This window comes from Trichomycterus rosablanca, chromosome 13 (assembly GCF_030014385.1).
Source record: "Trichomycterus rosablanca isolate fTriRos1 chromosome 13, fTriRos1.hap1, whole genome shotgun sequence".
NCBI lineage: Eukaryota > Metazoa > Chordata > Actinopteri > Siluriformes > Trichomycteridae > Trichomycterus > Trichomycterus rosablanca.
This window is the reverse complement of record NC_086000.1, coordinates 2,246,512-2,274,052: the sequence shown is the minus strand read 5'-3', so window position 1 is coordinate 2,274,052 and position 27,541 is coordinate 2,246,512. Positions and strand designations below refer to the sequence as shown.

General features: G+C 41.9%; 3 protein-coding genes, 1 long non-coding RNA gene and 15 other non-coding genes across 20 annotated transcripts; all 19 read right to left on the bottom strand.

The window, feature by feature from the left end:
- Positions 1 to 3,356: 3,356 nt before the first annotated feature.
- On the bottom strand, positions 3,357 to 8,726 carry LOC134325157 (uncharacterized). 2 transcript variants are annotated; one of them, XR_010014262.1, is made up of 14 exons: positions 8,518 to 8,726; positions 8,268 to 8,319; positions 8,012 to 8,067; positions 7,875 to 7,924; positions 7,569 to 7,613; positions 7,217 to 7,268; positions 6,819 to 6,863; positions 6,467 to 6,518; positions 6,075 to 6,119; positions 5,724 to 5,775; positions 5,315 to 5,354; positions 4,611 to 4,655; positions 3,867 to 3,915; positions 3,357 to 3,688 (listed from the first exon to the last, which is right to left on the bottom strand). It is a non-coding gene; the product is annotated as an uncharacterized LOC134325157 (long non-coding RNA). The 2 variants fall into 2 exon arrangements; XR_010014261.1 differs by lacking the exon at positions 8,518 to 8,726 and having other exon boundaries at positions 8,268 to 8,483.
- On the bottom strand, positions 3,754 to 3,828 carry LOC134325877 (small nucleolar RNA SNORD50). Its single transcript, XR_010014390.1, has one exon. It is a non-coding gene; the product is annotated as a small nucleolar RNA SNORD50 (small nucleolar RNA).
- On the bottom strand, positions 4,473 to 4,542 carry LOC134325881 (small nucleolar RNA SNORD50). The gene has a single exon (XR_010014394.1). It is a non-coding gene; the product is annotated as a small nucleolar RNA SNORD50 (small nucleolar RNA).
- LOC134325876 (small nucleolar RNA SNORD50) lies at positions 5,081 to 5,152 on the bottom strand. The gene has a single exon (XR_010014389.1). It is a non-coding gene; the product is annotated as a small nucleolar RNA SNORD50 (small nucleolar RNA).
- LOC134325871 (small nucleolar RNA Z195/SNORD33/SNORD32 family) lies at positions 5,588 to 5,669 on the bottom strand. Its single transcript, XR_010014385.1, has one exon. It is a non-coding gene; the product is annotated as a small nucleolar RNA Z195/SNORD33/SNORD32 family (small nucleolar RNA).
- LOC134325875 (small nucleolar RNA SNORD50) lies at positions 5,952 to 6,023 on the bottom strand. Its single transcript, XR_010014388.1, has one exon. It is a non-coding gene; the product is annotated as a small nucleolar RNA SNORD50 (small nucleolar RNA).
- Positions 6,331 to 6,412, bottom strand: LOC134325870 (small nucleolar RNA Z195/SNORD33/SNORD32 family). The gene has a single exon (XR_010014384.1). It is a non-coding gene; the product is annotated as a small nucleolar RNA Z195/SNORD33/SNORD32 family (small nucleolar RNA).
- LOC134325879 (small nucleolar RNA SNORD50) lies at positions 6,696 to 6,767 on the bottom strand. The gene has a single exon (XR_010014392.1). It is a non-coding gene; the product is annotated as a small nucleolar RNA SNORD50 (small nucleolar RNA).
- LOC134325869 (small nucleolar RNA Z195/SNORD33/SNORD32 family) lies at positions 7,081 to 7,162 on the bottom strand. The gene has a single exon (XR_010014383.1). It is a non-coding gene; the product is annotated as a small nucleolar RNA Z195/SNORD33/SNORD32 family (small nucleolar RNA).
- On the bottom strand, positions 7,446 to 7,517 carry LOC134325878 (small nucleolar RNA SNORD50). The gene has a single exon (XR_010014391.1). It is a non-coding gene; the product is annotated as a small nucleolar RNA SNORD50 (small nucleolar RNA).
- On the bottom strand, positions 7,734 to 7,816 carry LOC134325867 (small nucleolar RNA Z195/SNORD33/SNORD32 family). Its single transcript, XR_010014381.1, has one exon. It is a non-coding gene; the product is annotated as a small nucleolar RNA Z195/SNORD33/SNORD32 family (small nucleolar RNA).
- Positions 8,143 to 8,225, bottom strand: LOC134325872 (small nucleolar RNA Z195/SNORD33/SNORD32 family). The gene has a single exon (XR_010014386.1). It is a non-coding gene; the product is annotated as a small nucleolar RNA Z195/SNORD33/SNORD32 family (small nucleolar RNA).
- LOC134325880 (small nucleolar RNA SNORD50) lies at positions 8,395 to 8,466 on the bottom strand. The gene has a single exon (XR_010014393.1). It is a non-coding gene; the product is annotated as a small nucleolar RNA SNORD50 (small nucleolar RNA).
- Positions 8,727 to 9,577: 851 nt separating the features above from the next.
- Positions 9,578 to 14,299, bottom strand: rpl13a (ribosomal protein L13a; the record flags this gene model as incomplete). Its single annotated transcript, XM_063007877.1, has 7 exons — positions 9,578 to 9,833; positions 11,053 to 11,112; positions 11,375 to 11,460; positions 11,662 to 11,763; positions 12,385 to 12,450; positions 12,657 to 12,729; positions 14,216 to 14,299. Coding segments are annotated over 7 exons (681 nt in total), but the record flags the coding sequence as incomplete, so codon positions are not given.
- LOC134325868 (small nucleolar RNA Z195/SNORD33/SNORD32 family) lies at positions 9,908 to 9,992 on the bottom strand. Its single transcript, XR_010014382.1, has one exon. It is a non-coding gene; the product is annotated as a small nucleolar RNA Z195/SNORD33/SNORD32 family (small nucleolar RNA).
- LOC134325873 (small nucleolar RNA SNORD50) lies at positions 11,549 to 11,623 on the bottom strand. The gene has a single exon (XR_010014387.1). It is a non-coding gene; the product is annotated as a small nucleolar RNA SNORD50 (small nucleolar RNA).
- Positions 12,525 to 12,607, bottom strand: LOC134325866 (small nucleolar RNA Z195/SNORD33/SNORD32 family). Its single transcript, XR_010014380.1, has one exon. It is a non-coding gene; the product is annotated as a small nucleolar RNA Z195/SNORD33/SNORD32 family (small nucleolar RNA).
- A 1,670-nt stretch (positions 14,300 to 15,969) lies between the features above and the next one.
- LOC134325190 (ATPase inhibitor B, mitochondrial-like) lies at positions 15,970 to 17,949 on the bottom strand. Its single transcript, XM_063007278.1, has 3 exons — positions 17,811 to 17,949; positions 16,333 to 16,445; positions 15,970 to 16,218 (listed from the first exon to the last, which is right to left on the bottom strand). The coding sequence occupies exons 1-3, from the start codon at positions 17,874 to 17,876 to the stop codon at positions 16,077 to 16,079; spliced, it is 321 nt and encodes a 106-aa protein (XP_062863348.1). The 5' UTR covers positions 17,877 to 17,949; the 3' UTR covers positions 15,970 to 16,076.
- Positions 17,950 to 18,780: 831 nt separating this feature from the next.
- On the bottom strand, positions 18,781 to 27,055 carry zmpste24 (zinc metallopeptidase, STE24 homolog). Its single transcript, XM_063007228.1, has 10 exons — positions 26,873 to 27,055; positions 25,188 to 25,334; positions 24,784 to 24,870; positions 24,259 to 24,375; positions 23,724 to 23,876; positions 23,489 to 23,630; positions 22,525 to 22,706; positions 21,614 to 21,718; positions 21,347 to 21,490; positions 18,781 to 20,606 (listed from the first exon to the last, which is right to left on the bottom strand). The coding sequence occupies exons 1-10, from the start codon at positions 26,978 to 26,980 to the stop codon at positions 20,379 to 20,381; spliced, it is 1,413 nt and encodes a 470-aa protein (XP_062863298.1). The 5' UTR covers positions 26,981 to 27,055; the 3' UTR covers positions 18,781 to 20,378.
- Between the last annotated feature and the right edge of the window lie 486 nt (positions 27,056 to 27,541).

Below are 27,541 nucleotides of genomic sequence, written 5' to 3'. Positions count from 1 at the left end.
ATTGTCGGTTTGAATCCAGGCTGTGCTGTGCAGCCACTGTTGGACCCTTGAGCAAGGCCCTTAACCCTGTCTGCTTCAGTGGCTGTACAATGACTGACTTGCTCAGGGATCCAACAGTGACCTTAATAACACTGTGCATTAGTCACCACTGAACGTATATAACGCAGCATATCATTCACGATTGAGCTCCTTGTTGCAGTAGGTAAGGAAGCTCCAAACAGAGACGACTGAAGCAGCTCGGTGCTTTTATTTATACAGGTCTAGACTTTGGGTTCCCTACTATAAAAAACATTACAGCCCGTCTATTCTGTCACAACTCCAACCTGAATGATCTTTTCCAAGCTTCCACACAGTTGCTGCCTGTGGCCTGGCTGCCGGTAGAGCCGTAACTGAAGTCCAAGTATTCACTTTATTCTTTCTTCTCTTTGTTTTTTGTTTTTACTAAAGAAACAAGAGGACGACACTGTCCGAAAAATGACAACATACAGTACACATCTTGGAGTGATGGATTTTTTTTTTAAGAAGGTTTATTAGTTTTAACAGTCGAGACTAGACTCTAGATCTAGACGATCTGAAGAAGTTGAAGTGAAATGTTGCTTGTGGTCGCAAGGGAACAAATTATACTCGGCTTGAACACACCAAACCGCACCCTAATTTACTGTATGAATAACTTTCATACTTTATGAAGTATGAATAATTAGTGCACTTTTCTCTATATACTTCAAATTTCTGTAGTTTTTACTAAACAGCCAAGAAATCACTTGTGTTTGCTGTTTAAAACCAAGCATGCAAGCTCAGATAATCCAAAGCTGACTGTGAATTCATCATGCGAGTGCGGAGCGCATTTTTTTCCACTGTAGAAATCAAAGAAATCTGTAAAGCAGGTGAAAGAGCAAACAGTAAGCCTACTTCTACTTCTGAAACGATTCCTTACAGAAACTTACTAAAGCTTGAGACTTAAGCATTTTACTTAAGCATTTTATTTTTTATAAAGCCTGTGGGCGCACCAGTGCTCGATTTTGGCGCTGCTTATACCCAAGTTTAAAGCCGCCACCCACAAGGGGGTGTTCGCGTACACGCCCTAAGAGGCTGCTTAATTTAACGACATGTCCACTCCTGTGAATATATCGTACCAACCAGAACAAAAACAAACAGTATAAAGAGTCAGAGGTGTGAACATCATGTGTAATGAGGCTCTGGAACTTCCACTATAAAATGACATATCATTGTGATGTATTGTTCCTTTGATAGCTGTAAGAAATCCAGATACTGAATAAAGTCCAAACTGTGGTGCTACCAACACCATCCTTCACAGTTTGCATGGTGTATTGGTGACAAACTTCCTTAGAATCCTCGTACAATTACGCCCGAGTTTGTTTTAGACCCAACAAAACAGATTCTACACACACTCGCTACCAAAAGTCATACACACGATTACAAGATCAATTTCCAAACACTTGAGTAGATAGTGTGGAGTTACGCACTGTTAAACACGCAGGCCGCTGAATAAACCGTAGTAAATTTACATCCACTTAATATAAGCACTCAGAAACGTCCTGCCCAACAGTTACCCTCCTGCTCGGCTTCAGGGCACTTTTCAGTTTACTACACGGCTCGGATATAAGAACGGCGTTCAGAGTGCTTGTCGGTGGGATGTGGCTACATCATTAAGGACACGCTTCGTTCACCGCACGATCATGTTACACAGAAACGCAGTGACTTCAGAATAATTACATAAACACGACATTTAATCACACACGACACCTGGCGAGGCGAAGTTACAGGCTGATTTATTAGACCCGCCGGACCTTGTGGATTCGCCCTCGTGGCTGTGGGAGCGTCGCATCAGGTTTAGAATCTCAACTTAAACAGAAAATACCCAGAGAGGTGAGAAGCACAATCAGAAAAGCACCTTCAGCAAACTGTTCCAAATATACTGGCTTTTTACACCAATCAGCCATAACATTAAAACCACCTCCTTGTTTCTACACTCACTGTCCATTTTATCAGCTCCACTTACCATATAGAAGCACTTTGTAGTTCTACAATTACTGACTGTAGTCCACCTGTTTCTCTACATGCTTTGACCCTGTTCTTTAATGGTCAGGACCCCCACAGAGCAGGTATTATTTAGGTGGTGGATCATTCTCAGCACTGCAGTGACACCGACATGGTGGTGGTGTGTTAGTGTGTGTTGTGCTGGTACGAGTGGATCAGACACAGCAGCGCTGCTGGAGTTTTTAAATACCGTGTCCACTCACTGTCCACTATTAGACACTCCTACCTAGTTGGTCCACCTTGTAGATGTAAAGTCAGAGACGATCGCTCATCTATCGATGCTGTTTGAGTCGGTCATCTTCTAGACCTTCATCAGTGGTCACAGGACGCTGGAGGTGGTTTTAATGTTATGGCTGATTGGTGTATACTGGGGGACACATGCCTCCCAATTTTCAGAAAAGCTCAGAACACCCCCCACCCTAAATAAACTGATGTAAATAGCATAAACATATTTCACGCACTAGCTTCACATATTGATCTGTGTTCCCATAAGCCCGGCATATTTAATGATATGTAGGAGGCATAAATGTTTATTTTTTAATCTCTGTATTAAATAACCACCATTAACTTGTTTGCAGGTTCCTTCTGTTGAAGGGTGTACACAATTCACCCCTCTGTATTGTTTCCTCAGCAAAGCATAAAGAATAGTGTAAAGACCGCACTACACTCAGGAGGTAAAATCAGGAACTGCAGATCTACACCAACTACAAAGTAGTTAAAAAATTAACCAATGATGTTCCATTCAGCTACATCAGTCCATGTTTAACACTCATGAGAAAACATGCTCCACTATCCAATGTAGTAGGAGGCAAAAATTAAATATATAAATAAATAAAAATCCAGAACTGAACGTTTATATATTTTTTAAAGAAGCATTCTATTGCAATAGATATGAGTTCCAATCCCAGGTCTGCCAATTTTCTAATTTAGAAGTACTTTATTATAAACAACAGCAAAATGGGTTGGAGCAGTAACAATATGATAATCGATGTACAGCATCCAGGCATGCAACCAAAACACTGGTTTTAAAGGTTCAGAGATCTTTTGATCCAAAGGCATAAAAACATTTAACATTTTTTAACATCATGGTTTACACTTTAGTTTAATTCATGACAGGACAGGTTAATTTACAGGTTCCACAAGTAACTTGCACAGTAAGAAAACCACTTAGAAAAAGCATATACTGCTCAACCTGGAAATTGAACCCAGGACCTTCTCACTGAGGAGACGGTGCTACTCACCAGCATCCATTTACCATAGTAAGGGAAACTTCCATACAGTAATAAGAACAGACACCATTTGCTTTGTATAAATGTTTATTTTTATTAAGAGGATAAAACTGACAAGAACGAAGCTACAGTTGTAGCCTAGTGGTTACTGGACTAGAAATCAGAAGGTTGCTGTTTCAAGCTCCACTACTGCCAGGTTGCCACTGTTGGGTTAACCCTCAGTTGCTCAGACTGTGTAATGTAAGTCACTTTGGATAAAAGTCGAGTAGATTTGCCGACCTCTTCGTTCTCAGCCTGCTTGACCAGTTATCACGACCTTTTACTTACCAGTGTTCATATAACTAAAGATAAAAACACCAGTAGAGCATTTGTTGTAGCTTCTCCAGAGTGGATGGATCCCTCTATAACAAAAACACTTATGAGACCTCGAATACACAAAAAGCAGCGGTGACTTCAAGTAGACGTGAACTCAGCAGTCAGATCCGTAAGTTTGTCTCATCAAACGATTCAGATTCGGGATAAAATGTGTTCATCACGGTTCAATAACGGTACAGATCAAGAGGAATGAATGAATCTCACCTGCCCGGTCATGAAGGTGTTCTTCAGGTGGACGGTTGAAGTAGTTACACTGCAGAGGATTAACACACAGCAAGGAGTCAGCAGGAGTTTAAACACAAAACAGATTTAATACACATCTAAAGAATCTCAGGTTTTAAAGCTAACAGCAGGTATAAAAAAAGAGCATTCAAGCAAATATTATATATTTTGTAATTTCTATTATGAATGTTTTCTATTTCCCTTTGTTATTCGATACCAACGTGACCAGGTCGTTATAAAAAGCATGTCATTACTAGTTATACAATGTATGACCTGTATGTAACCAATAAACTTCGCGCCGGGGCTCTGATATTCATCGTTTCGATTCGGACCATTTGGTAAAGGGGCGCTCGGGTGGCGCAGTGGGATATGGGATCTCCAGGACCGGCCTGGGTACCTGCCCGAGCATACAGTAAGAGAACAGCCTTCGATACAACTACACACTAGGACAATCACTGTTTATCTAGGCTACGGAATTCAGTTGACCCTGATCCCACTGGTTTTGTACACCTTTGCCTATAAATATCTCTTACAGACATTAGCAGTTAGACAAAGTGCCTTTAAGAGGAACTTTATGGATTGGGGTCGAACTCAGCAGTCAGATCCGTGAGTTTGTCTCATCAAGTCAGATTCGGGATAAATGTGCTCATCACAGTTCGACCCTAAATGATTTATAAAGGAATATAGGATGAATCCACATAAAACCATTTACATTTGTTTACTCACATTTACTGTTTAGAGATGGCGTGCCTGCATCTTTATTACATCCACCTGTTACAGAAAATAATGATTTAATTAAGCAAAACAAGCCTTTAGATGATTAAATGAATAGTGCTACACACTGGATAAAACACTAAATTACAATATAATAATCATAATCTGAAACCTGAAATAAATCCAAACACAAAGTGACCATATGATTTATTTTATAGGATTTTAGGTAGTTACGGGGTTACACAAGATTATTCAGTTCAGATTCAACGTCAGTCATGTGGGACATGTGGGAGGAAACCCACGCAAACTCCACACAGAAAGGACCCGGACCGCTCCACCTGGGAGTCGAACCCAGGAACTTTTCGCTGTGAGGCGACAGTGCTACCCACAAGCCACCGGTTTTGGCTCGTCATTTTTAAACCTGAGAAATTGGACAAATGAGTGTGTTCCTCTTTAAGAGGAACTTTATGGATTAGGGGTCGAACTCAGAAGTCAGATCCGTGAGTTTGTCTCATCAAGAGTCAGATTCGGGATAAATGTGTTCATCACAGTTCGACCCTAAATGATTTATAAAGCTACAACATGATGCGTCTACACAAGATCATTTCAGTCTCTTTTGGAGCGTGGGTTCTAATCCCACCTCTGCCAACTTATGGTTTACTGGCTTTTCCTATAAGATTAATAGTGATCTACCCATGTTCATTTTGTATACTTACTATATATATTGTCCAGTGATGGTGTCTCAACCACGTCCACCTGTAACAGAAATTAAAGATTAAATAAAGCCAAACATGCCTTTAAATAAATGAATAGCGTTGCACGTCCAGGCTAAAATACTTTATGTTTAATATATTAATTAATCTGGAACATGCAATAAATCCCAAAGTGACCAATATTATGATTTAGACCCAAATCCATTTATTTACACCCTACCGCTGTATTCAATATGATCAAACCCTGTATGGTGCAGCTCTGATTTATTATAAGTGACCGTCTCAGATGGTAGTGCATGTAAGCTTTTCTCATGGTAGTTAAACTCGACCAAGGTAGGTAAAGAACATCACTGACAGTCTTACTTACAGCAGCAGAATAAACTAGAATAAACATTAAATTAAGAGCACTTACCAAGCAGAATCATTGATGACTGAAGAGAAGGGTCTGCTGTTAAATACAGAACCTGAGAACAAAAGTACTTCATTTCATTCGGTGCTTTAAGTGTACACAGTGAGAAAACACTGAGAATGGAGGCGAAACGGCACAACCTTGTTAAATAAAGGCTGCTAAACATCTAATTTTTAAACATTAGAAATTAGACAAATGCGACTGCTCGGGGAACTTTATGGATTGGGGTCGAACTCAGAAGTCAGATCCGTGAGTTTGTCTCATCAAGAGTCAGATTCGGGATAAATGTGTTCATCACAGTTCGACCCTAAATGATTTATAAAGGAACGACAGGTCATCTATTTGTTTACTTACATTTATTGTCCAGAGACGGCGTCCCTGCATCTCCACCACGTCCACCTGGAACAGAAATTAATGATTTAATTAAGCAGAACAAAGCTTTAGATTACCAAATAAATAACTAAATTATAATATATTAACCAATCTGGAACATGCAATAAATCCAAGTGACCAATATTATGATTTAGACCCGAATCCATTAATTTACACCTTACCGCTGTATCCAAAATGATCAAACCCTGTATGGTGCAGCTCTGATTTACTATAAGAGACCGTCTCAGATGGTAGTGCATGTAAGCTTTTCTCATGGTAGTTAAACTCGACCAAGGTAGGTAAAGAACATCACTGACGGTCTTGCTTAGAGCAGCAGAATAAACTAGAATAAACATTAAATTAAGAGCACTTACCAAGCAGAATCGTCGATGACTGAAGAGAAGCGTCTGCTATTAAATACAGAACCTGAAAACAAAAGTACTTCTTTTAATTCGATGCTTTAAGTGTACACGGTGAGAAAACACTGAGGATGGAGGTGAAACGGCACAACCTTGTTAAATAAAGGCTGCTAAACATCTCATTTTTAAACATTAGAAATTAGACAAATGCGACTGCTCGGGGAACTTTATGGACTGGAGGTCGAACTCAGAAGTCAGATCCGTGAGTTTGTCTCATCAAGAGTCAGATTCAGGATAAATGTGTTCATCACAGTTCGACCCTAAATGATTTATAAAGGAACGACAGGTCATCTATTTGTTTACTTACATTTATTGTCCAGAGACGGCGTCCCTGCATCTCCACCACGTCCACCTGTAACAGAAATTAATGATTTAATTAAGCAGAACAAAGCTTTAGATTACCAAATAAATAACTAAATTATAATATATTAATTAACCAATCTGGAACATGCAATAAATCCAACAGTGACCAATATTATGATTTAGACCCAAATCCATTTATTTACACCTTACCGCTGTATCCAAAATGATCAAACCCTATATGGTGCAGCTCTGATTTATTGTAAGAGACCGTCTCAGATGGTAGTGCATGTAAGCTTTTCTCATGGTAGTTAAACTCGACCAAGGTAGGTAAAGAACATCACTGACGGTCTTACTTACAGCAGCAGAATAAACTAGAATAAACATTAAATTAAGAGCACTTACCAAGCAGAATCGTCGATGACTGAAGAGAAGGGTCTGCTATTAAATACAGAACCTGAGAACAAAAGTACTTCATTTAATTCGGTGCTTTAAGTGTATACAGTGAGAAAACACTGAGAATGGAGTCGAAACGGCACAACCTTGTTAAATAAAGGCTGCTAAACATCTCATTTTTAAACATTAGAAATTAGACAAATGCGACTGCTCGGGGAACTTTATGGACTGGAGGTCGAACTCAGAAGTCAGATCCGTGAGTTTGTCTCATCAAGAGTCAGATTCGGGATAAATGTGCTCATCACAGTTCGACCCTAAATGATTTATAAAGGAACGACAGGTCATCTATTTGTTTACTTACATTTATTGTCCAGAGACGGCGTCCCTGCATCTTTATTACTTCCACCTGGAACAGAAATTAATGATTTAATTAAACAGAACAAACCCAAATCCATTAATTTACACCCTACCGCTGTATTCAAAATGACCAAACCCTATATGGTGTGCAGCTGATTTACTATAAGAGACCGTCTCAGATGGTAGTGCATGTAAGCTTTTCTCATGGTAGTTAAACTCGACCAAGGTAGGTAAATAAACATCACTGACAGTCTTAGTTACAGCCACACCAGCACCTACTAGAATAACCAGAGTAAGTTTCAGTACTTACCAAGCAGAGCTGTAAATGAGGAGAGAAGCGTCTGCTGTCCAATAAAGAACCTGAGAAAAACAAAAGTAATTTTAATTCAGTGCTTAAAGAGTACAGATAAAAGAAAACACTAAGAATGGGGGCAAAAAAAGTACAACCTTGTTGGATAAATGCTGCAGCCTTGCCAAACTGCCGGGTCCATCTGGTCCAGTATCTGCAAATAATTCATTTAGAAAGCAGTTAGTTGGTGTATCATAAGGAAATATGGAAGTTCAACTGATGTAGCATGAGTGTCTCAGATGGTAGTGCATGTAAGCTTTTCTCATGGTAGTTAAACTCGACCAAGGTAGGTAAATAAACATCACAGACAGTGTACGACTACAAGAGATCTTTAAAGTGCAAATCTGTAATTACCGTGGATGCCGAACACCACCGGCCTCTCAACTGCCCGACCAGTCTCGGTGTTCTGAAGACGAGAACAGATTCGTTAAACACGTGTAACGAAGCACAGCAAGTCACTGAACAATCACAGCTCGGCCTGAACTCAGCAGTCAGATCCGTACGTTCGTCTCATCAAGAGTCAGATTCGGGATAAATGTGTTCATCACGGTTCAATTTGTGTGATTAAATACAAATAAAAACCATGAAGTGAATAAATTCTCACCTCGTCCTCGGGAAGCTGTGAAACGATGAGCCGGACAGGCGGGTACTTCACTAGAAACGTGTACAAGGGGGGAAGAAAGCATGATTAATACAACCTGGGAGGTCACGGTATATCAAGTAATCTGATTAATTAACTTAAATGGTGCAATAATGCATGCATACATGACATTTTTCTAATAGTTTGGGTGGATATGGTGCAAATAAAGACCTAACAATGCATAACATGAGTAAAATACAGCACATATGCAATGATAAGATGATAAACCCTAAATGAAATACCGCAGAGACTGGATTGGGCGAACCTGGTTCGTGTAGGCAGCAGCATTGGCCGGCACTGGATGGTCGCTGACTCGGAACCACCAGGCAAGCCTGAAGCCCGATCTTCAGCAGGTGTCCCTAAATCTTTCCTCATCCATAGATGCCAGACCAGTCGAGCTGCCCTACGTTGGGCGCCAAATTGTTATGAAGTTCCTTAGAGATTAGAGAACACCTCTGAGGTACTTCCACTACAACTTGGCGCCCAACGTGGGGCAGCTCGACTGGTCTGGAATCTGTGGATAAGGACAAATTTAGGGTTGCCCGGTGAAGAACGGGCTTCAGCTTTACCCCGTGGTGCCCGAGACGTAATCAGCGATGATCCAGCGCTGCTGCCTACACAAACCAAGGATAGAAAATTTTACATTTAATAAAATTGGTATTAATGAAGTTATGAAGGGTTTTTCAACCACAAATTGGCACCCAATGTGGGTCAGCTCGACTGGTCTGGCATCTGTGGATGAGCGCAGATTTACCCAGTGGTTCTGAGACAAGTAATCACCGACCATCCACAGTTTGAGCCAGCGCTGCTGCCTACACAAAACAAGGTCTGAAAAATTTGACATTTAATATAACTGATATAGTTAATAAAGTTATTTAATCACATTTTTGGGTGGTACTCACATAGCATGAAGCGGTTTGTAGACTCTCCATTCAAGCACCTGCCTGTAAACCAATCTAATGCACTTAAAGCAACATCAAATCCTCACAAAAACATAAGCTTGAATAAAAACACAAACACCAGGTTGTAATTTGTATAAACATTTATTTAATTCAGGCAGATGGAACAGCTCAGACCAGAACACCGTACTGCTTCAGCACGTCGGTGAACTTGGCGATCTTGCTCTCCACGTTCTTCTCGGCCTGCTTGGACAGCTTGTTCTGCACCTTCTTCTTGTTGTAGTGCATCCTGGCCTTCTCTTTGCGCCGCTCCTCCAGCGTGGCGGTGATGGCCTGGTACTTCCAGCCCACCTCGTGAGCCAGGCGACCCAGCAGGGCGAACTGAGGACGGACGAAACACAGGTCAGAATCGAGCGAGCGAGAACGAGGGGCGTTTTAGAGATTTTAGGTGGGCGCTGGTCTCAGATGGTAGTGCATGTGAAGTGTTCTCACGGTCGTTACAACTCGAATACTTCTGTGGAGTAAAGCATCACTGACCAGCAACTTCTAATTCTACTCATTCTAACTTCTCATTCTCATTAAGTAAAGCTTATATATGTATTTATTAGTGTTTTAACACCATGTTGTACACCTGTGTGTCATTTAATGGCAAAATAGGCGTTATATTTCTGTCAATTTTATTTTCTTTACATGTTTTGGCCTGAATCATTTAAGCATGAGCAGCACTAATTAAAGTACTCCCCTAACATAGCAGGACGTAGAAGCAGCATATGTAAAGGTTTGCACATTTAAATCTCAGGCTGATCAGAGGAACAGCTAGGTTTTCTTGATTTCTGCATCCTTCAGTGCACAAATTTAGAACCTAATGAATATAAATCACTGCCCGACACGCTACACCAGCGATCCCCAATCTTTCTGCACCACAGACCGGTTTCACATAAGATATAATTTCACGGACCGGCGGGGGACAGAGGATTTAATAATATTGCTCATAAACGATGTACAATGCTCCCACCTAGGGAAACTGCTTTTGTAGCAATATCTAATTACTTATACTTTGTGCGGCCCGGTAATAAATAGCCCACGGACCGGTACCGGTAAACGGCCCGGTGGTTGGGGACCACTGCCCTACACTGTCTGGATGAACACTATACAGCTGGTAAAAGCTGTGCATGCAGTTTATCATCTTTTCTACTTAGTAAAATCTACAAAATCACCTGTTAATAACGGAGAATATATAAAGTGCAGGAAAGATTTTTATTAACGTTTTGTCTTAAACCTGTGGAACGTAACTAGCTATCGTCTTTTTTTAAAGATATGCAAGACATTGTTATTTTGGAAGCACCTATATGATCATGCCATCCCATTTTAGCTTCTGACTTGGCTGCCCATAGTGTCAGTCCTAACTCAATATGCAGTGCATAGCATAGCGATGTTTCTAAACATTGATCCTGCACTGGTGATATTACAAAATCAACGGCTATTAGCCAAGTGCTTTGGTCATTTTGGATAAAAATGTATTAAAATATAGAATGAAACAATATTCATTTCTTCAGCTCCCTATGTATTAATATATTTTTTAATATTAGAATATATTCACCTTGCGAGTTGGCTTCAGTCGCACAATTTTGAGAGCTGCAGGTACGACCATGCGCTTTCTCTGTAGGACAAATAAAAAACAAATTAAGTGCAAGCGTCCCAAATTAAATAAGCTCAGAATACACAAGTGCGTGTGTGTGTGTGTATACAGGGTGTCTGGACACATAAGAAATATCACTAACTATAACTATGTTTACTAATACACACTAAATGTTATTGATTAATATTCTAATAAAATAAAAAGTTGATAAATGTATTGAAAATATGCATTTTGCTTGTGTGTGTCCAGATTTTAGACACCCCGTATAAAAGCTGGACGTTACCTTGTCATAAGGAGGAGGAATACCATCAAACACTTTCAGCCTGTCCAGAGCAGCCTGACCCCTCTTGGTCTTGTGAGGAAGCATACCTATACATAAAAAAAAGAAAAGAAAAGTACTTCATGTAAATAAATTCACAGCAGCTTGTTTGGACCGATGTTTAACAGCTAAGAGTTGAACTCAGCAGTCAGATCCGTAAGTTTGTCTCATCAAACGATTCAGATTCGGGATAAATTGTGTTCATCACAGTTCAGTGCAAATTAAACAGCAAGTAAATACAAAACACGCACCCCTGACCGTCCTCCAGAAGATCCTGCTGGGAGCTCTGAAGTGGTACGGGCCGCGGGAGGGATTCGTGTTCATCCTCTTGCGCAGGAAAGCCAGGTACTTCACTACAAGCAGGATGAAGACGTTACGTTTGGTTAACAGGTTAAATTGAAACACAGATTATAATCAGATAATAGTGATCAGCATCAAAGCTGAGATCCATTCTTAGGTGGATCACAAGAACAGAACAAATAAATATATATCATACTGTATTGTTGACTTAAACAGGTTCAATCTATTAAAACTATTGCTAGTTGAACCAAGGTCTCATTAAGAACACTGTACATATAGAAAACGTCTTAAATATGGTACCACGCTGGACTTAAGGTTCTACATCCACATAAACTTCAATTTCTTACCATTTTAAATATCCTTGTTGTGGCAATTACAGTGTACATTGAAACTCTGCATATTATACAGGGAGATTCACTCGAAAGATGCCCAAATATTCTGTAATAGCTCTTGCTAGAACGAACAAAGCAATCTGAACGAAACATATGAAGCTTTAAAAAAGCCAGGATGCCCTGAAACGTGTCTGGCAGAAAACAGAGATGCAATCTTTTACACACGTCTGATTGCTAACAGAATATTCGGGGCCTCTTTAGAGTGAATCTCCCTGTACCTTCAAAAAAATAACACTAACCCCTTAATCAGACGACTAGTTCAGTCGTCATGTGTTTACTTACATTTGTTACGGTAGAAGTTGCCGGAGATGCTAATTCCCTCGCATCTCACAACCACTATTTTGTGACCTGTAACAGAGATTAAAAATGTGTAAACACGCAGCCTGGGCCACAAAAATTAGCGTAGTGATTTATTATAAGAGACCGTCTCAGATGGTAGTGCATGTTAGTTTTCTCATAGTCGTTAAACTCGACCAAGGTAGGTAAATGAAACATCACTGACGGTCAGTTAATCAGAGCATCACTTGGATGGATATTAATAATGTGATAATTACCCAGCAGCACCTGCTTGGCCACAATAGCGGCGAGGCGACCAAGGAGATGGCCTCTGCCATCGATTACCAGCACCTGGAAACAGAAACGAGACAGCATTACATCTAAAGGTCTACACCCCACTTCAACAACTGTTTAAGCATCTTGGTTTTAGTCTTGGTCATTAAAACAAAGTGAGATCCATTAAACATACAGCTTCCGTGAATATAATGAGTCTACATCCTATTTTAACCACTGATTGTGATAAACTATACACTTCTATTTGTTTATTATGATTAACATCATGTTTTACACACTTTGGTTCCATTCATGACAGGACAGGTCATTTTGTGTCTACAATTCACCTCACTTGCACATCTTTGGACAGAAAGGACCAGGACCACCACACCTGGGGACCTTCTTACTGTGAGGTGACAGTGCTACCCACCAAGCCACCCTCTGTACACTTATAAATGCATTTTCTATTGACACAGTGTGTTTTAGTCCCTAAAAGCACCAGCAACCCTGGCTTTAATGTCATTTCATACCCAACTACCTCAAAATCGATAAAGTTAAGTAGGTCAGACAAAAAAGGAAGATCTGCCAGGCAACATCTGGCCATGTTATATAGAATGTATTAGTAAACAGACTCAGAACCGGTACTGATGTGCCATGACAAGTGGGTTTCAATCAGACCAGTATTGCTATTCACATACCATAAGATGACAAAATTAAACGAAATTACTCTTTACTACTTTAAAATCTGATGCCATGTTAATGTTACACATTTAATGGTAATAAAATGATAGACAACTAAACATGCTTTAGTAAGATCGTTTTTACTACACTTACACACCTGTACAATTATGTTACAGATTATGGCACATTAAAGTTTACAGAACTAAAATTTAGACCCCTGATTAAACCCAAACTCGAAAAATATAGCTTTCTGCACTTTTAATAACAAGATAATTGTGGCTTTCGTTTTAAAACTGTCTAAAACACGTGTTACTATGACTTTAATACACTGAATATTAGCTAGCATCAGTTATAGTGTACAGCAATAACAAATATTAAAGCACTTTATTAATAATAGATTTTAATAGGCTCGTACTGTTAAATAAAGTAGATTTTATGCATTAGTTTATTCGCACTGGTGTCACAGCATGACCGGCGCTGAGAGCTTCACCACATGGATCACGGCCTGCTCGTAAGAACATCAATCCCCTTTACTACCGCATTAATTTAACTTTATAATTTAAAGCCGTGCAGGTTTATAATTCCCATTTTATGTGTATTTATAAAAAAGAGTGGAACTACAAGAAGGAACCAACGGTTAAGATAAAAACCTACATTCAACCTCACACAACCGCTGCCGACTAGTTAGCATCATGCTAATAACGCTCCTCTACGGATGCGCAAAGTACACCCTTGTTTTATAACATATTTACCCCCAATAACACCACCTCGCTACACTGGAGACGCGCTGGACTTTATTTTAAGCAAATAAACTCCTAACTTGAAGGTAAAACAGCCCGAACTGCACTATTTTAGACATTTTTGACAGCACGCAGTCACGCACCTTATGGAACCGGTCCGCCATGATGTGGGAAAAGAAAGACAGACGGGTTGACCCGCGGTAAAAGGCAGGGGCGTGGGCGGGGATTCAGTACAAACGGAAATGACGATTGGTGTAGCGTAAATAGTTGACGCTAGTAAATTTGACGTGAAGCCTTAAGTGCGCGTGCGCAGAATACGAAGAATTTTCTTGGACGTCACAAAAAATATCGGGACGCTTCATGCGGTAATGTCGTACTGTATATCTGATATTGTTTATTATTTAAATACAGTAAATATTACCAACAGGCAATAAAAGCTATGTCTTTTATTACACTGATCAGCCATAACATTAACCTCCTTGTTTCTACACTCACTGTCCAGTTTATCAGCTCCACTTACCATATAAAAGCACTTTGTAGCTCTACAATTACTGACTGTAGTCCATCTGTTTCTGTTTCTCTACATACTTTTTTAACCTTTCACCCTGTTCTTCAGTGGTCAGGACCCCCACAGGACCACCACAGAGCAGGTATTATTTGGGTAGTGGATGAGTGGATCAGACACAGCAGCGCTGCTGGAGTTTTTAAATACCGTGTCCACTCACTGTCCACTCTATTAGACGCTCCTACCTAGTCGGTCCACCTTGTAGATGTAAAGTCAGAGACGATCGCTCATCTATTGCTGCTGTTTAAGTCGGTCATCTTCTAGACCTTCATCAGTGGTCACAGGACGCTGCCCACGGGGCGCTGTTGGCTGGATAGTTTTTTGGTTGGTGGACTATTCTCAGTCCAGCAGTGACAGTGAGGGGTTTAAAAACTCCAGCAGCGCTGCTGTGTCTTATCCACTCATACCAGCACAACACACACTAACACACCACCACCATGTCAGTGTCACTGCAGTGCTGAGAATCATCCACCACCTAAATAATACCTGCTCTGTGGGGGTCCTGTTTGGGTCCTGACCATTGAAGAACAGGTTAAAACAGTATGTAGAGAAATAGAAATAGATGGACTACAGTCAGTAATTGTGGAACTACAAAGTGCTTCTATATGGTAAGTGGAGCTGATAACATGGACAGTGAGTGTAGAAACAAGGAGGTGGTTTTAATGCTAAGGCTGATTGGTGTATGTATGTGTTTGCACTCTGAAACTTCCTATTGTCATTGATCATTCTGTTACATCCCCATCCAGAAAGTATTCACACCTTTGTACAACAGCTGTCAGCTTTTACTCTCTGCCAACACCCCATTTTTTTAGCTATTTATTCTTGTTAGTCTCAAATAAAGTCAGAAGATTTTGGTACTCTGGCCGTGTGTCTCTGTGTTATTGTCTCTCAGCAAAGAAACCAAGAGAAAATGATTCCATCATCCCCAAGAACCCCTGATATAAGACTTACTGTCTAATAACTAACAAATAATAAATGTTTTTTTGCCCCCAAAATATTAAAAGACATCATGTCAGAGCTTTAAGAGTTAAATAGTTAAGAGTTAAGTTACAGGGTCTTGGGGATCTGGGTTAAACCCATTAATTTACTGTCTGAGCAGTCAGCAGTAGAGTTGAAATTCTTTCACCTTCCAAAAACATGCCAGGAGATGAATCATCTACTCAAAATTGCCTTCAGGTGCTACGAGTGGGTCAGTGTGTTGGCCTGGTGCCTAGTGTACTAAAGTTGAGTAAATTAAAGAAGCAAATGAGCATGTCATTGTGTCTCTACTGCCAGCCAAAACTAATTCCTTATTTTTTTAAGGGAATAAAAAGCATAGACATACCAATATAATACTGTATGTTCATGTTTTATTAAGTTTAAACACCATCTACTATTCAAACTTTGTAAATGCCATCAAGTTCAAAAAAGTATCTCCAAGCTGGAAAGATCTTCAAGACTCAGTCGTGCTTGGTAAGTTGACGGATTTTGCCCTCATGACGGCTGATCTCCTGCTGCAGACGCTCAACTTCTTTCTGGTGGTGTTCAATCTCCTCCTTATGATGCTGTCTCAGAGCGGCCAGCTGTTCCTGCTGTTTCTTTCTGAACATAGAAAAGAGGATAAAACGAGTCAGCATTATAATTATATAATTATGCTAGACTACTTTAACATGTTTGAGGGGAAGATTGGTCAAGATCAGTTTGGTGTACACTCACTTGAAGTACATCTCCTCCTCGGCTACCTGCCTCTTTCCAAACGCCCCTCCGGCCTCCCTGACCGAGCCTCCTCCTCCTCCTCCTTTCCCTGCACCTTTACCAAGCTCGCCAAGCTTTCACAAGGCCAAAAAAATACATTAAAATGTTTGAACATTTTGTGCTTTCAGATTTTCCATTAGTTTAAGTAATGACTCAACATAGAGTGGAACAGCAGGCAGTGTGGGCATCTGAGAACTTGAGTATGTTCTCCCCATGTCTGCATGGTTTTCCAGTACGTGCTTCTGCTTTAAATAGCGTTTTCTTAATGCCATTTCTATTAGACTAATAACGATTACGATGTGAAGAGTTGAAGCAGGTTGTTTCGACAGTGCTACTGTGGCATCACCCACTGTTTGGGGAATCGACTCGTGGCTGTATTGACTCGACTCATGACATTAAAGAGTCAACTCTTTTTGAAAAATTGATTTTTAAACATGGATTTTCATCAGATGATCACATTATTGTCTTATTATTTTATTTACATTTATAGCACATTACTGCTGATTCTAAAAACAGACGAGACAGACAGACAACGTAATCTCGTACTGCAAGGAATCGACTCCAAAAGATGAATTCGACTCTTATATACAGTTAACGAAATCAAATTGAATCCCAGGCCTAGTTTTATAGTTTAGTAGTCACATTTCGGCTTTAGGCATTAGTTTGAGTTTGTCGTTGTTAGTTATATTCCTAGTAAAATGATAAAATATGTATAAATTCGAAGAGATTTATGGAATCGCCTACTGTTTGGAATCGACTCAACTTTGAAGTCGACTCATTTAGCAAAGCATGGACTCGGATAATTGATTCTTCTTTATTTATACGTTAAGGGATTCATTAGTGAGAATAGACCCTTAAGGTAATGTACATTAAATTATAAAATCTTATTACCTCACGCAGGAAGGTAATATGATTTTTAGACAGCGACAACGACATCACTGTTTTGTCTGTAGAGTCGACTCCTGATTCCTGTATCGTGAATACCAAGAATCGACTCATTTTTACGAGTTGACTCTCAGAGGCGACGTAAGGCTCGTAATACACTGTTTCACAAATACATTATAAAAGAACTGCTGTTTTGGTATTTCTTACGTAAAAGGAAACATACGTGTCAAACAGCAACAACTGAATCGCCTCTGTGTTTAAACGATTCTAAATGTTTATACTAAAAAAACGAACGTATGGAGTCAGGGAACCGAGTCTTCATGGAATCGATTCCCTGATTAGTTGTGACCGTCAGTTGTCAAATCACGGCTGGTCAGATTCACGCAGGTTGGTTAACAACAAAAACAGAAGGTTAAAATCCGCCCTAAAATAGAACAAACTCACAGATTAAACACAATAAAAGCGGCTGTCAGATACGTTTTGATAAACATCACTGCCCATGAGGCTGTTTAACTATTAAGAGTATTAGTTGTGCTGAAATCGTATTTATTTACCTGATCGGACGACATTCTGATCTGTGTTGTGTATAAATTCCTCACTGGTTTTAAAATCCTCAGCATTATAAACGACAGTCAAGTTCTCAGTCGTGTTTCTGCGTGTATAAACACATACATACACACCAGGACATACCATCACAAACAAAACACTGGGTGCTGATGGGAGAAACCATCTCCAGTTATAGGAACTTCAGTTACCTGCCAGGTCTTTTGGTCTACAATCAGTGCCTGACCTCACAAACGGTCATTTAAGTCTGAGGACACAAACCATTACTGATACACTGGATGTTTACATGCTTTTAGTCATGTAGTGTTGACCAAATACTGTAATCCCAACAAATCTAGGGCCAGTGATAGCTCAGTGGTTAAGGTACTGGACTAGTAAACAGAAGGTTGCCGGTTCAAGCCTGTTGGGTCCCTGAGCAAGGCCCCTAACCCTCAGTTGCTCATTGTGTAAGTCGCTTTGGATAAAAGCGTCTGCTAAATGCTGAAAATGTAAATCTGAGGACCACTCAATGGCCTGTAGATTGAAAGAGGTAATTTACCATCTACATATAATGTGCGGCCACCAAAACACCCTTAAACTATTCAGTTTATTTCTGCTTCATCTCACAATGCCAGTGACATTTAAAGTGAGTTAAATTACATTTCCAACCTGCATTGTTGGTATTAACAGAGTGCAAATTATAGGCTGTCAACCAAACTTGTTTTTAACCTCTTTTTGGAGGTTCGAGTATTAATTAGGAGGCTCAGACCACCCCCCCACCATCCCCCCACCATCCCCCATAATCTGATCCTTGGGCATAACTTATGTTTCCAGTAATTAAAGCCATCATGTTGAAGATATCAGGACACACACAAGCCGAACAGAGGACAGAAATGAAATAGAGGCCATATAATACCTTCATGCTAATACCTTTACATGAATAATTCAACACTGTAGAATGAATATAGACAGACAGCATAGTGAAATTGCTAGGAAGGGTTTTATTCATGAACCATGGTACAATCATTAACATCACATCACCGAGGTCAAGTGGTAACGCAGGGTGCAGCCGAACCTGAAATGGACCTGACAGAAAATGGGACGATTCATTAAAGTGTGTGCCGAATGACAGCGTGCCATTACTACAAATCAATAATACAAGCGAACAATAAAAGTCATTAGAGGTCTGACGTTCAGATTCAGTTTGATTAGTGATGTGCTGAAACCTTTATCATAGACATTACAAATGAATACATAACGAATGGCGCTGTAGCACTGCAAGCTTTACATCACCAAGGTTTAGAGGTTGCCACACAGAAAACAAGCCCCAAAATCGGCTGATCTAAGCTCAAAAAATGTCATTTATAAGTGGATGAGGCTGCACATATAGTTGCAGGGGTATTTATTCAATTGTGCAGTGGAGAAATGCTCTATGTGACGAGATAATTGATATTATTGTGATATAAAAGACATTTTAATTACAAACCACTTAAAGGTGGTTTTAAAAGATGAAGGATTTGGACATAAAATTAGGATTTAGGAATGAATGGATCTGTAGATGACATGAAACTTGTAAAAGAAACGTTAGGACTGGACGATATAGCAAAAGATTTGAAGACACGTTCACAATACACAGAATCTATTATGATATTTAATTTGCTTGGTTTTGCTGTCGGTCCTGAAATAATGACAATGCAAAACACATGCACAACACAATGCTGTATTAGTTAGTTCCATGTAGCACTTGTAGGTCCTGGAGTAACATCATTTGCTTTACTGTGTACTACACACGCTGTACATGGCTGAAATGACAATAAAACCCCATGTGATCCGTCTAAATGACATAAACCCAGTTTATACTACATTACTTTATGCTTATTGAGTATCAGGACTGTACTGGACTGGAAATAAGGCACACAAGACCTTCAGAATCAATCAGATTTTATTCTGGTTCCTGCAGCCAGGTCAGAAGGTGGGTCGAGCTTCATCTTAGCTAGTCGTGACGTCCACGCTGGCTGAGGAGAGTCGTAGCCTGGCACACTTCTCAGACACACTGCTGTAAAGCGGCGTCCTTTAACCAGACGGGGGCAGATTCATAAACGGAGCTTTAAGTCGTACACAGACTGGACCGTAGATGACGCCCAATCTGACCTCCCCGACCAGGCTGGTGGTGCGTGTCTCAGCAGTGGTGGTACGAGCTCATTTGGATGAAATTTGGACGGAAATCTGGTTCCAATTCGATCAGATTCAGATACGAGACGCATATGAATTTCAATACTGATATATCGCCCAGCCCTAGGACACACACGGCCGTGATGGCAGCTCAGAAACCAACACTGCAAGTACAAAGTCAAGCCTTCGTTCCTCTTCTTACAAGCATCATTAACACCAGCGAATTAAAAGAGGTACAAAAATTCACAAATGAAAACCTCAAAGCAAAAAAATCTGAAACAGAACCAGAGACACGAAGAGAGAGAGAGAGAGAACTTCACCGCTTCTCTTCACAGGTCCAGCAGCGGCCGGCGCAGACCGGGTCGACGAGGGGCGTGTGGTGAACGCGGCGCCCCCTGGTGAAAACGTCAGTCCTGTTTCTTCTGACCCTTGAGAGCCCTCAGCCTCTCCAGCAGTGGCGGGTGCGAGTAGTGCCACATGGAGAAGAGCCAGTCGGCCACAGGGAAGCCCAGATTGTCCTTGTTGAGCTTGATCAGGGCCGAGCAGAGCTCGACGGATCGGCCCATGGCCTGGGCGAAGGCGTCGGCCTGGAACTCGAAGCGGCGGCTCAGCACGGTCAGGCAGAACGACAGCACCTTGGAGGGGGGGAGAAGGAATAGAGGGATGATTCACATTCCTGGTTACCCTAAAAATTCCCTTTTAATGACAGAATAATGATTAAATTCTTGTGCAATACTTGCAAATGTAAATATTTAAAATACTTTATCTTAGTTTTTTCTTCTAGTTTTTTAAGTCTTTTTTACCTAACATAGTTATTTTTTAATTATATTTTATTATGTTACACACACCGAGACCTAAGTAACTGCGTTTCGTTCTAATCATGTACATGGTTTTGAATGACAATAAAGCTTAGTCTGAGTCTGATCTTCTGTGGGTCTGTGTGGAAACCTAGTGAGCTGCCTTACTGCCTGCTGCCTACCGGATCAGCTGCCTCAGTAGAGAGGACGCACGCCCGCTAACGTCTCCCTCTGTGTACCAAAAACGCTTAAACTGTCCCTGACGATCCCGAATTTACAAATAAATTCCACCTTTATACAGATTAAACATCAATTAGAATTTATTTACATTAGAATAGAACTCTGTTGGTTGCTCCGCATTAATTCGTCTGCTATGTTTGTCATTTTTGGTGAGAAAGGTCGTGCCGCACTGAATGCTGGGATTGCCCTCAGCGCAGTCAGATTATCACTCAGAATTAAGGCGCCTCAGTAGGAGCATTTTAAGGGAGCTAAGAATTTAGACACGCCCTCTTCTCAGGAGCGCAGGATGACGTTTATGCGTCTATACATCAAATGCCGGACGTCTGTGGGTATCTTACCTCGTTATAGGGGGAGAAGATGAACTGGAAAATGATCAGCAGACCAATGAGAGTCGGCTGGCTGTCGAGGAAGCCAAAGGCCGTGAAAAGTTCCTTTCGACCAATCAGAACAGCGAAAAGAAAGAAGCACAGGAAGGAGTTCATCTGTGGAGCGAAACAAAACAAGCAGATTCAGAATATATCAGTGTTGTAGGATCATTTCACTCTTTGCTTTGTTCAATATGGAAAGATTCTGGAAAGGGAGTGTGGGGATTTGTGGCAGCTCACCTGGCTGATGACGATGTTCTTCACAGTGTGTCCGAGCTTCCAGTGTCCCAATTCATGACCAAGAACCGCCAGCACCTCCTGGTTACTGCAGCCTTGCTTCTTGTTCTAGAAGGTTTTGAGGGAAAAAGCAGTTCTCAGACAAACACTTTATTTATTTATAATTTTTTTCCCACTTTTTCCCCCCAATTCCCCCCCCCCCCCCCCCCCCCCCCGCCTAATCTAGTCGTGTCCAATTACCCTGATTACCAGATCTCTGTACCTCTATACTGATTCGACCCTTCACCGCTGACTGAGGACGCCTCTCGACTGACATACGCCCCCTCCGGCACGTACAGTCAGTACAGACTGCATCTTTCACCTGCACGAGTCGAGTTCATACACCGACGGGCACTGTGTACGGAGGGCCACGCCCTCATCAGCATTATTCCTCAGCCCTGTGCAGGAGCCATCAGTCAGCCAGCAGGGGCCGCAGTCGCACCAGTTATGAGGACCTATGATCCGACTTTCTTACCCTCTAACCCTGAACAACAGTCAATCGTTGTTCATGCAGCCGCCCAGCCCAGTCGGAAAGGCAGAGCTGAGATTCGATACGATGTATTCGAAACCCCAACTCTGGTGCGCTAGCGTACTTAACCGCTGCGTCTATTTATTTATATTATTTACGCTTTTACTCCCATTTTTCACCCGATTTGGTGTCGTCAATTTGCTTTCCGCTGCTGGAGGATCCCTAGCGGAACCCTTCTTTTCGCTCATGCACTCTATCTGCTAATCAGGGTCCTTACACGGCGTTCAAAGACCCAGCGCACATAGTCCGATCATCCCGCCCTAGCAGACACGGTGACCAATTAGTTTCTATGCCCGCTAGATGGTGGCAAATATTTCGTCCGAGCAGATGAGCAGGCGAGATGAACCTTGGGTTGGAGTTTGCTTTCTTCTGCCGTGTCCTCGCTCTTCTCCTGCTCGTCGGCGGATTCTCCCTCGTTTTTGTTGTTGAGAGGCGAGTAGTCCTCCAGCAGCGTGTCGAACAGCACGATGCGCTTGTTTTTGAAGAAGCCGTAGAAGTAGGCGTTACTGTGGGACGATCTTTTAGAGCCTGGGGAGAATGAGGGACAGAGACGAGCAGCTCAAAGCAAGTTTCCATTTCCATGAGCGTGGTCACGTATGAATATACACGCTCGAGTCACATTGGCTGGGAGAGACTCAATAGAGTCCTGTATGCAGTGCATCCCACAGCTGCTGGAGGGGGTCTGGGGGGATCCATAGAGCCAACACAACCATCAAGGTGCTCCCACAGATGCTCAATCGGGTTCAAGTCAGGGGAATTAGGGGGCCAGGGTAGTACTTGAAAGTCTTGGTCATGCTCTTCCAACAACCAATGTGGGACATTTCTAGTCGTGTAACGTGTAGCTTGGTGGGTATAAAAGGTGTGGAGAAGTCACTCTCTACCGATCTGGGTACGAATCCATCCTTGCAGATCACGCACACCCATACTGGGCTGGACGGGAAACGTCACACAGCTAGAAATGTCCCTCATTGGTTGGAAGAGCATGACCGAGTACCCTGGCCCCCTGATTCTGTGGAAGCCCCCGATGGTCATGTTCGCTCTATGGATCCTCTCCCATTCCCCTCCAGCAGCTGTGGGATGCACTGCAGTCAGCATGGCTCCAGATACCATTGAGAACCTACCAGGACCTTATGAGCCCCTCCCAGCCCGTTTTACGCTGGATATCAGCTGCCGCTCATAATAATGTGACTCGACCGTGTATTTGTTTGGTAAAAAAAGGGTGAAAGTTCTTGATCCTATATATAAGATACTGTTTTATTTAAACAGCTGAGTTTGGGAAGGGTGTGTAGGGGTTACACGGTATTCTTTACCCTCCACGACGTAGATCTTGGTGAGCGGGAAGCTGATGCTTTGCGCCATGCTCTCGATGTCGGTCTTCAGTTCTCCGTCCGGCAGCGGGGTGAACTTATCGAACAGCGGAGCGATGTAGTCGGCGTAGATGGTGACCAGGACCTTCAAAGAGAGAAACGTGAACGATTTAAAGGAATCGCACGTGATTCAGTAGATTCAGAACGGCGCGGAGGCCAAACGCTCGCGGGGACTGACCAGGGAGACGGCCAGCGTGAAGAGCCAGGCGTAGATGAAGAAGTAGTCTCCTCCGATCTTTATGATGTAGAGCAGGAGCGCGGTGACGGGCAGCAGGATGCACTGGGTCACCGCGAACTTCTTCAAAGCGTCCTTCAGAAAGAAACCTAGTGTCTGACGAGGGAAGAAATACAAGATCCATGATTATAAACACTCGCTTCTTATACTGTGAATAAAAGATTGAGTTTTAATGTATGCGCTACAGCAGGTGAGTTCTCTGTGCCCATATAAACCAGGCTAGTTTGACTGCAGCCGTTAGACTGAGTCACAAGCATTTACAGAAAGGGGTCAGAAGGAAACGGACATGGTCACTGGGTAACCAGATGTATTCCCAACTACCCAAACCAGGTCTGATATTAACGTGATGATTTTGGAGCAGGAGTCCGAACTACGAGCTGGATCAACATTCTATCGTACCTTTAATAATAAAAACTTCATGGCACAGGAAAATAGATCAAGGTTACAGTACAGAGAGCACAGCGGACGTCCTTCTGACCTGCTTATTGAAGCCGTGCTTCTCCTCGATGACGAACGTGCTGTACAGACTCCACGGCAGCCCGGTGAAGGCGCTGAACAACGTCCCGAGAATCAGGAACACCAGCGACTGAGAGATCTGCGGTAATAACGAGAACGTGCACAATTCAGATCCAACAGAGACTTTACATGAGCTCACTGTAGAGGTCAAGCATTCAGGCCTGTACTGTTCTCTTGGTGAATTGTCTGTTTAACATTATATGTTTAACATATCATGCGAATCAGGAGTCTAATAGAGGTCGTTATTACAAATACCAGATGCCTTTCCTTTTGTTTTAACTTCAGACACCCTTCCTGACACACCCTCCTACTTATCCGGGCTTGTGACCAGCACTAAGGGTGCACTGATGTAAAACCCCCTCAGGTATTACCATGCACCTCTGTGTTTGTAAACCCATTCTAGGATTTGAACCCACGGTTTGCATGTGTTTCACAGCAGAACATGTCACCCAATTTAGGCTAATAAAACAGTGCATTTCAGACTCACCTCGTACTCCGGACCCAGACCAAAGCGCCCGGTCACGGTCCCTGAGATCTTCCAGAGAAACGGGATTCCTCCAAACAGCAGGATCAGCTGGGAAAACACCATAAAATCAAATACAGGATAACAGCCCCTCTGCTGTAGTGCAAGGGGTGCACGAGGGGTGTAACTATTGCTCACAGTACCATAATATCTACAAGACATTTCCCTAAATCCTGAATTGTATTTATTTCTGTAATAATTCATATAATTACCCATTGCATTACATTTAACATTTAACGTTTATTAGTCCTCAAAGGGATCAATCATTCAGACAAGCATCATTCTCTTGGTGCACACCACACCACAAGTGATCCAATCCTAATGCCACGGTGTTATTTTTCCACTTTGATAACTGTGAACGTACTCACCGTCCCCTCAGTCTCGGAGTAAAGTCCCGACCAGAAGCCAAAGTTGCTCTTGTCCAGCTGGTAGAGCCGCGACTTTTCAAAAGTCTCCGAGTCCATGATCTTTCCCAGCTCGGAAGGCACGTGCGTCGTTGACCTGTATATCCTCCTCTGAGACGGGAAAACAGAAATACCCATAACGTACAACATGATCTAGAGATTTTGGACTTATTATTGTAAAAAATAAAGGTTTAGATAGTCTCACAGGGCCAGGCGATATTTAAGGACTAAAATTAGGCTAAGGGTTAAGGGGGTGACCTGTCAGTGCGCTCTCAGTGCTGGTCCCAAGCCCAGCTAAAAATAAAGAGGGTTGTATTTATTTATTAGGATTTTTTAAAATGCATTTTATCCCCATTTTCCTCCCGATTTAGTGACTCAATTTTGTCTTCCGCTGCTGAGAGATACCAGATTGCATCCGAGGAGAGCACGTCGCTGTACACGACTCCTCCGATACGTGTACACAGCCCTCCTGCATTCTGCACAGATGTCTCTTTCCGCCAATCAGGGTCCTTACACAGCGTATGAAGACCCGCTCACCCACCCACACATAGTCCGGCTCCCACCCTGCAGATACGATGGCCAATAAGTATCTGCTGCAGCAGCCGACTGGCAGCCGACCGGTGGCAACACCGAGCCTCGAACCGAGGAGTTCAGAAATTCGGTGCTGGTGTGCTAGCGGAATATCCCGCTGTGCCACCTGGGCGCCCATTTATTAGGATTTTAACGTCATGTTTTACACTTTGGTTACACTCATGACAGGACAGGTAGTCACTCATTACACAAGATTCACCAGTTCACAGTTTTGGATCTTCACTTCGCCTCACTTTGCACGTCTTTGGACTGTAGGAGGAAACCGGAGCTCCCGGAGGAAACCCACACAGACACGGGGAGAACATGCAAACTCAACACAGAAAGAATCGAACACAGGACCTTCTTGTTGTGAGCCACCTGGCCGCCCACTTTGCTTATGTTATAAACTGATAACGTCTGTGGGCGTGGCTGTGCAGTTCATAACCAATTTTTGCAATGACTTTCTGCAGATGGTAAGACTGTGTCAAGACATTTTCAATTGTGTCCTTCTCGTAACTCTGTTAGTTGCCTCATGCTTTGAAGTAATACATATTCAAGTGCTGAAATGAACAGAACTCATCAGTGTTTGTAACTTTGATTCAGCATCTTTGATTAGGCCTAGTGGTTAAGGTACTGGACTAGTAATCAAAAGGTTGCTGGTTCAAGCCCCACCACTGCCAGGTTGTCACTGTTGGGCCCTTAAGCAAGGCCCTTAACCCTAACTTGCTTGAACTGTATTCAGTCATAACTGTAAGCCGCAAATATAAATGTAACAGGGAGACTTTAGGGCAGGTGTAGCCTAGTGGTTAAGGTACTGGACTGGTAATCAAAAGGTTGCTGGTTCAAGCCCTACCACTGCCAGATCTGTCACTTTTGGGCCCTTAAGCAAGGCCCTTAACCCTAAATTGCTTAGACAGTATACTGTAACTGTAATGTAAGTCGCTTTGGATGAAAAGCTTCTCCTAAATACCAAAAATATAATATAATGATATAAATCTATTTAGTGGATTTAAAGGCGTCTTGTTCGGGTTTATCATACCGTGAATTGCATTCTGGGTCTGCTAACACCCATAACTCACCTGTCTGAAGGCGAGGTAGGCCTCCCATAGATAAACAGCCCATGAAAACACCAACACAGCGTAAAAGATCTGATGTTCAGCCGGTAGATCTAATATTTCTCCCAACATGATTCTCTTCGGCTTTTAACAGTTCAGCTACACACTGCTGTTAGCCACCGAGGCTAATCTGACAGTCAGCACTAAGCTATCTGAAGTGCTAATTACTGCTGAACACACTAACCGTGTACAGCACCGCGAACTCTAAACAGCTTCAGGTTTTTAAATATAGTTCACAATAATATTTTAATACTGAATTTATAATGTAAACGAAATTCGCTGACAATGTTCAGTCATTGTTTCATTCAAGTGCATTATACAGAGCGACCTTAAAATGCGCACGGAGGGAAACACAGCTACTAAGTTAAAGGTTCCTGCTCAATACGCCTTTTTCGGCCACAAAAATCAGAAACGTCATGATATTAAGATTTATTTATTTATTTATTAGGATTTTAACATCATGTTTTACACATTTTGGTTACATTCATGACAGGACAAGTAATTACTGGTTACACAAGATTCAGATATCAAACACAATCATGGACAATTTAGTGTCTCCAGTTCACCTCACTTGCACGTCTTTGGACTGTGGGAGGAAACCGGCATAGACACGGGGAGAACATGCAAACTCCA

Coding starts and splice junctions, on each gene's coding strand:
- LOC134325190 (XM_063007278.1), bottom strand. CDS start 17,876: ATGCTGAGGATTTTAAAACCAGTGAGGAATTTATACACAACACAGATC. Junction 16,446..17,810: donor TCAGAATGTCGTCCGATCAG/GTAAATAAATAC, acceptor GCCTTGTGAAAG/CTTGGCGAGCTTGGTAAAGG. Junction 16,219..16,332: donor GAGGAGGAGATGTACTTCAA/GTGAGTGTACAC, acceptor TTCTATGTTCAG/AAAGAAACAGCAGGAACAGC.
- zmpste24 (XM_063007228.1), bottom strand. CDS start 26,980: ATGTTGGGAGAAATATTAGATCTACCGGCTGAACATCAGATCTTTTAC. Junction 24,376..24,783: donor GTCTGGGTCCGGAGTACGAG/GTGAGTCTGAAA, acceptor TTATTACCGCAG/ATCTCTCAGTCGCTGGTGTT. Junction 21,491..21,613: donor AGAACATCGTCATCAGCCAG/GTGAGCTGCCAC, acceptor TTCGCTCCACAG/ATGAACTCCTTCCTGTGCTT.